Raw genomic sequence first — 7,811 nt, 5'->3', positions numbered from 1 at the left:
ACACATATATACACACATATATACACACATATATACACACATATACATATATATACACACATACATACACACACATCGATATTTGGGAAATAGATTTTTCAGTCTGAACATCAATGTAATAACTTTGGATCTCCTTTGTTTAAGTTCAGACACAATTTTGCACCTTTTTTTTTTTTTTTTTTTAAATCCCTTTCATTATATTAGGTTTATTTGAAGTAAAAGTAAAGTGCAGGACTGCATCTTCTACTCCAAAACTCGTACCTTAAACAGACGAGGGAAGACATCTGTAGGCTGGCCTCTAATGACAAACAAGCGGGAGTTGAGTTTGCGCAGGCTGGCATCCAAGTCTTCTAAACAATGCAGCAAAAACCTATTTATTAAAAAAAGCAAACAAAAAAATTAAAAGAAAAACCCCAGAAGGATCAAATAATTGGCTACAATTGATTGATTAAGTAAAACCGTATCAGTCTCATATGACCAATGATAACAGGCACAAGGAATGGAAAAGTTGTAATAGACTACAATTAATAAATTCAGTATAGAAATAGTTTTTAGTAGATTAACCATTTCTCCCATAAAACAACATGCAACAAGCTCTCCGGTACCCTCACTCATGACTTTTGATACCTGAATATAGATGTTTTCTGATGACTATGAGAGTTTCCATTTTTTCAAGGGCAGAGATCACCTAATTTCTGCTATCATTTTGGGTTATCTTAGCAGGTTCTAAGGTCTAAAGAGCTAAATATTTGACAATATGGTGCCAGACGTTTTTAAAAGTGGAAAGGTTCAAATGCACCATGTTGCACTGTTGCATGTCCAAAAATGCATTATGTTGGATTGCCAAAACTTGATTATTTTGCATTTGTGGACAGAAAACACACAAAAAAAACTAACATATTTCCATTTCATTACCACCATCCTCATAAAAAAATATATAATTTTAGAACATCACTGATGACATCATGAGATATGGACAAAACAATAAATAAACAGCAGACAGTTTCTTTCAGCAACATAGATACTGCAGTGTATTCATGTGAACATGCAGCCCTCTTCTGGTGAAACTGCTGTAAATATTACTGGCAAAAAAGCAGAGCATGTATACTGTAGGAGCACTCATGACTTATGCCTTTAAACAAACATTTTCTCAACAATTTATCTACAAACCCAGCAGCAAAACTAAAAAACAAACAAACAAAAAACAACAACATCTAACATAATTTAAAAAAAAAAGAAAAAAAAAAAAGAAAATCCTTAAGTCACGTCCATTGTCTTCTATTAACATCCGAGTGGCATTTATATAGTAACTGACACCTAAACCACAACCTAAAAATAATAATTGCTTTATTACTAGGATTTCATAATATGATTCAAGATCTAACAAAGAGTTTGGCTTTGGCAAGCAGATATGGAGTAAATTTTAAAAATCAGTTATCAGCACACTACCTGTATCTTCTGACAAATACTCTCATGCCATCATATCCTCATTTAATACACTCGAGTTATTATCCACAAGAGTTTTAATAACGGCTCTCTTATCTTCTAATTCTACAAATTAAAAACCCTTTAACTGTATGGAAGTAATGAAGTAATGATACATTATGGAAGTAATGTATCATAATATTCCCACAGATTACAGTATTTCTTAATTTCCCATTGTTACACTGGTCTTCCCTTCTGACACTCCTTCGATATTCCTTTCTGGGTCACACTGACCTATAATCACTTCTGGAGTGGCTTCCCCTCCTCTCTCTGTGCTGCAGTGTGCGTCTGCTGTATTGTGGCAGTGGAAATGGGTGTGTTTGATGGTTAGTGGAGTCAACGATGTGTCAGAGCTGAGCTTGAAGAGACTTGAAAACTGACTAATGTGCAGCTGGTGAAGTTCTGCTCCAGTTTAGTGTCTCTATACGCATGTGTGCAGTATTAGAAATTGTGCCGTCTTCCATTTACCTTGCAAATCTTCCTGCTCACTGCAGTTTTCTGCTACTAGATTTAGCTTAACACTCTAGCACTGCTTGCCCAGATCAGCTTAACTCCCTACTTTCTGAATTCTGTTCTGTCTGGTCAGCTTCCCTCAGTAAACCTCTGCTCCACTAACCCCAGTATGCTTCTCTGTCTCACCACTCCAGCTCCCATTCTGAGCCATTCAGACCAATCTGAGGTCACAATAATCACCTTTTATTTACAGCCAGCTTTTTCTCTGTGCCTAATTTTCCCTTTCAGTTTAGTGCTTTGTGTAACAGAGTGTATCCAAGGTTAAAACATGGGTTTTCTTCAGCATTTATTGAAAATAAATAATCCATAATTTTTTCCCATTAAGGTTCACAAGCTACAAAGCACAAATTACTGACCAGTTTGTATTATTTCAGCATGAAAATGGAGACAAGAGAAGGAGAGCACTTCCATAAGAACTCAAACATATTCCATTCAATCTAAATCAGTGTACCAGTGTGTAGTAAATCTAAGCAATTATAGTTGCTTGCAACATTGTGAACAAATGCGGCTGTATGGATGTATGGGATAAGCTAAAAATAGTGTGCATGTAATAACACAAATGACATGGTGTAGCTAACTAAAGGGGTGTGTGTGTTTAATATAGGTCAAAGCAGTGAGGATGGATGATGTAATGACCATAACAACATACTGACCCAGATTTGCAGCCCCTAATTTGCAGCCCCTGATTCAGAGTTGAACAGCAGAGTCAGTAAGCAGGAAAAAAATAGCTTGTCAGAGTAGCTGGGCAGCAAGCTTACTGCCTGCAACCTTTATATGTCCTTCTTTGGATTCAAATGGTGAAAGCCCTCTCTTTCACACAGACTCAGCAATAAATAAATAAGTAATAAATATTTTTTTTAACCACAGTGAACTGATTTTAAAGACAAAAAGAGCTGGACACTGGTGCAACATGTGACTAGTAATGTAATGTAACATATGAACATCTGCAATAAATAAATATAGCAAAAATAATTCACTCACTGCTTTCTTGTAACATATGCACTGTGTGCAGCTTCCCCCAAGATCCACTATCAAACTGAAACTAATGTCAAAGGGTGGGTTTAAAGAGAATGAATAAAGTTTTGGAGATTTTTACAATTAACCATCAACAATATCATCATTTATTTTTAAATTACTAAATCTGATGAAAATTATTTGAGGATTCTGGGAAGAAGAAAAATACTATAAAAACAAGAAAAAAATATTACCAACTAGTTGGAATTGGTCAAGATCTTGGTCACTAAAGCAGCTCAAGGTGAAAACAGTTGTTGTTTCAAGACAAACTGCCACACCTGACATATCCTCTACAAAATGCCCTGTGTAGATGAGTTAGTGAAACAGACTGATCAGCCATCTTATCGCGTCTTGTCGTGCAACATACATCCTCTTTATTGTGGGTGTGAGGGTGTAGCCGTTGGTACCCATGCATCTGCTTATTGCCAGTGTGAATTTTCTACAAATCTTGCCAACTCTTCCAGGTTTGTGCGTTTTTCCTTCTGGCCAGATGCAGCTTTCTGCACCATCTTTTCCAACTCGTCTACAAAAGGCATTTTGTAGAGAAAATGTCAGCCTTGGCAGTTTGTCTTGAAACAGTAATGTCCACACTTTGAAATTTTACTCAAAATAGTATGTAGTAATAGCAGCAGGCTTAAAAAAAAACAACAACATTAATCATAATGTTAAAGTTCATTCATACGTCTGTCTTAATGCAGTGTTACTCATCCACAAAACACCCAGGAAACTTCAAGCTGCATGGTGCAGAAAACAGGTGTGACTGGCACATGCAGGTGCTGATTCTGCAGGGGATCCTTGCAGAGCCTACAACATGACCTATGTAAGTGGCTGAGGACGTTGCCGTGTGCATTATGTATTAATTGTCATATGGGCGTGTACTGGTGTTTTAGCCAGTAGAGACAGATAAAATGATGGGACTTTTCACCTCCTGGGTCCCCTACTGTTTTTCATCACATTTTTTTTAGATTCTAGATTCCCTCACATCGATTCCTACAGTTTCAGCAATTTCACTCCAGGAATTTGCTGATATGTGCCCTTATATTAAAGCTATGATTATTATCCCTTGTACTGAGATGATGATGATGATGATGGTGTGACTGTCATCCTCTCACTGAGGTTCAAAAAGTGTGGCAAAAAAAGCACCTGGAGATGCACAGCAGAAATCAACAATAAATTTCCTGCTGAAATATAAATCCCCATTAGGTAGCATTTTATTTGTTCTGAATTCTATTAACAAATTTTTAATATTGGTTGGGGCTAAAATTGTGATCAATATTAAAATTTGATTAATGTCCAGCCTTACAAGGGAAACTAGTCGGGCAGATTTATGCTTTAAGGGGACAAATTCAATATTTTGTCCATGACATGACATAGTCCTCTCTCAATGTTGTACTCATTTTCCAATTACGTGTACCTTTGCTGTTGGAAGAGGACCAAATAATAGGCATAAAATTATAATATTGCAGCAAATCAATGCTTAAAAAACAGCTGCAAAGTACCACCCCTTAAAGAATGAATGTAAATATTTTAAAACTACTATTTTAACGACTTGTCTGCCTGATCAAAATGAGCACTTTTTTGTTCAAATTCCCATCATCTATGGAAAGATGTGCAATTACATAATTCTCCATTCTGAATTAGATAAGTGCTTCAGAAAACAAACCAAACGTTTTTTAATAAAACAGTACGCTAGTTAGTTAATGTCAGAGAGCCACTTTGCCCTGCTTCTCTCCCCTAACTCTTCTACAAAACGTGCTGGAGTAACACCTTGCTAGTACTGTGTTGGCCCCCCCTTTGCCTTCAGAACTTTCTTAATTTTGTGCCAGTTTAAACAAGGTGCTAGAAACATTCCCGAGGGATTTCCATATTAACATGACAGCGTCGCACAACTGTTGCAGACTGGGCAACTCCAGATCCATCATGCAAATCTCCCATTCCACCACATCCCCAAGGTGCTCTACTGGATAGAGATCTAGTACATGTGGATGGCAACTGAGCACTGTGAACTCATGTGATGGTCAAGAAACCAGTTTGAGATCATCTGAGCTTTCTCACTTGGTGGAAGCAGCCATCATAAGATGATCACTCTGTGGTCATAAAAGGATTGACACGGTCAGCAACAATACTGAGATAGGCTGTGGCATTTAAACAATGGTCAGGTATAAGGGATCCAAACTGTATGAAGAAAATACCCTCCAGGATAAACTCATGCTTTTATGTTGTTTACACCAATCTTTGCGTAGCTTGAGTTTCTCATTTTTAAGCTTAGGGTTGTGGCACCTGCTGAAGTCTTTTGTTGTTACAGTCCATCTGCTTCAAGGTTTGACATGTTGTGTGTTCAGAAATGCTCTTCTACATACCTTTGGTGTAATGACTGCTCATCTGACTTGTTGTTACAATACCCACAAGTGTGGTCATTCTCCGCTGATCTACGCAACTCAGCCTAACTGGGTATTTTCTCTTTTTCAAACAACTGTCTGTAACTAAGGATAGCTGTACTGGAAAATCACAGTAGATCAGCATTTTCTGAACTACTCAGACCAGCCCATTTGGTCTTGACAACCACGCCACATTAAAAGTCACTTAAATTATGTTTCTTTCTCATTCTGACGAGTCACTTAAACTTTATCAAGTCATCTTGACCCTGTCTATATGCCTAAAAGCATTAGGTTGCAGCCATGCAATTGTCTGATTAGATATTTGTGTTAAAAAGCAGCTGAACGAGTGTAAGCAACAACGTGAAGAGAGAGTGTATGCAGTTAGTGAAGATAAAGGTTACATCTAAAACAATATTAAGTTTTGATTGGGTGATTGCTAAAATACCACAGGTCTTGATACTAAGCAACTATAACCAGGGATTAAGTTTGACCTAAACACCCTTTGACAATTGAAAGCACACCATATTGTGTGGAGATGCAGTTCTCCACAGGTCTAAAGAATCTAAATAATAGGAACTTTGTGACAGGCGCTTAAGGATTAAGTGACCAATTGTTATGATTAGGTTTATAAAGTAAATGAACATGTTTGCCTCAAAGTCCATGTTATCTAGATTCAAGCTTTAAACTACGAATACCAAGAACAAACCTTTAACCCACATAACACTCCTATATACCCATACTTAAAAGCTAAAGCAGCATGTGACCCATCTTACCTCCACCTGTTGATGCCCACATTGGAGGATCCAGCGAACCAGGGGTCTAGGATATAAATACAACGAAGGGTGTCCGATCCCTGGATAGAGTCTTTCAGAGACGGGTTGTCATGCAGCCGTAGTCCCTTCCTGAACCAGTGGATGGTATTGACCACCATGTCGCCTCCCTTATTTTTTTATTTTACCACTAGTGGGGTGAAAAAGGTATTAAGGAGTTCCCACAAACAACAAACGACGCCCTCTAACGTTGTTCTGTGGCAAAAACAAAGTCACAAATACACATCCGAGGCCGAAGTAGCTTTAAAGCTGCTCTCCGTTCCTGGATGGCGATAAAGGTTTGTCGGACCTTAACCAAGCTCCATGAATTTATCCACAGCGTTGGGTCTGCTGACCAGCAATGAATGCATGTGTAGAACGGTGGAAACCGCAGCTGACGCAGAAAGGGGCTGCAACTCTTCTCTCAATTAGCAGCAACGCTGAAATTGAATAATTCAACATGATTAAGTTCGAAAAAAAGAACATTAACAGAGTCAAACGATGTTTCAAATGTATTGTTTTGATGAGCTAACACAAGGCGCTTGCGCGAAGGCCATATAAAATATGCTAGTAGTTAGCAAAACGTACAAACGCGTACATACTTACGTTTTGTTGCCACAAACGGGGTTAGTCTGCACAAATTCAACGCTCTCTCGACCTTACTAACATATTAAACACTGTACAAAAACTACATCACCAGCCTAAGTCGGCCATGCAAGATGTCCTCGCTATCAACATCTCCACCCACAGGAATACGCAGGGCTGAAAGGAGCGACGTGATTGGCCAGGATTAAACGTTATGCAACGTGTTCCCCGTCACGTTTCCATAATGTGCTTTCTTACCTCTGCTTACGCGTTATCTGCGGTCATTTTTAAATGTTCCACCATCGATTTCGATGTTTTCTCGATACAATCTCTGACAAACTCCGTTTTTAAGCGAAAACCCCGAAAATATCGTCTAAACTGGGAGATTAAAGGCAGCTAATGGGAGACTTCGGTTTCAGTTATGTGGTATACCCACAAGTACCCGGATGATCACATGCCGCGCGGCAAGGCCAGCTTCTGAGCAGGTGTGCTCGATTCTTTCTCGTGACCGCGCCGCAACCGTGCGTTTGGTCGGACATAACTAACCCCGCCCATTGTCATCATCAGCGGTAATCTCTAACCAATGTGTACCCCGTGAGTCACGTTAAATTACATAAAAACTTAAGATGTGACATGGCATCAGCAGTTGTTAATACATAACATTTGCTGTAGAGTTAGGTACTACTATTACTATTGCACAGAGCTTCTCTAATTGGTTTGGACAGAAATTAGATCGTTTTTGTGTGACAACTTTGATTACAATAAAGAAATTGCAAGTCTTATTTGAATTTTGTCTTAATTTCATGGCAGTTGTGTCTAAAGTCTGTAAAACGACACTGGCATTACATGAAAACTGGGCAAATAAGTTGAACATACCCTTTAAATAATACTGGCAATTTACAGTCTGGCAAAAGCAATGTAGCTGTTGGTCACGTGGGTTGCTAATGCCACATTAGAGTGCACAGTGAAATTTTTTTGATATCACACATTTGACTTGACAAACTGTTCATTTCACAGTGAGCAAAAC

At 38.4% G+C, this 7,811-nt stretch overlaps 1 protein-coding gene across 1 annotated transcript in view; it reads right to left on the bottom strand.

Moving 5' to 3' along the window:
- The window catches only part of cry1b (cryptochrome circadian regulator 1b), a gene marked incomplete at its 3' end in the record, with an annotated part of 9,671 nt that extends 2,368 nt beyond the window's left edge, over nt 1-7,303 (bottom strand). The window contains exons 1-3 of the mRNA XM_013911334.1: nt 7,043-7,303; nt 6,164-6,639; nt 262-370 (exon numbers count right to left, since the gene is read on the bottom strand). Coding sequence (XP_013766788.1) covers nt 262-370; nt 6,164-6,321 — 267 coding nt within the window. The remainder of the gene's footprint in view (nt 1-261; nt 371-6,163; nt 6,640-7,042) is intronic.
- Between the last annotated feature and the right edge of the window lie 508 nt (nt 7,304-7,811).

This window comes from Pundamilia nyererei, unplaced genomic scaffold (assembly GCF_000239375.1).
Source record: "Pundamilia nyererei isolate P.nyererei 1_Seehausen unplaced genomic scaffold, PunNye1.0 scaffold00060, whole genome shotgun sequence".
NCBI classification, from domain to species: domain Eukaryota; kingdom Metazoa; phylum Chordata; class Actinopteri; order Cichliformes; family Cichlidae; genus Pundamilia; species Pundamilia nyererei.
This window is presented reverse-complemented; position numbering and strand designations above follow the sequence as displayed.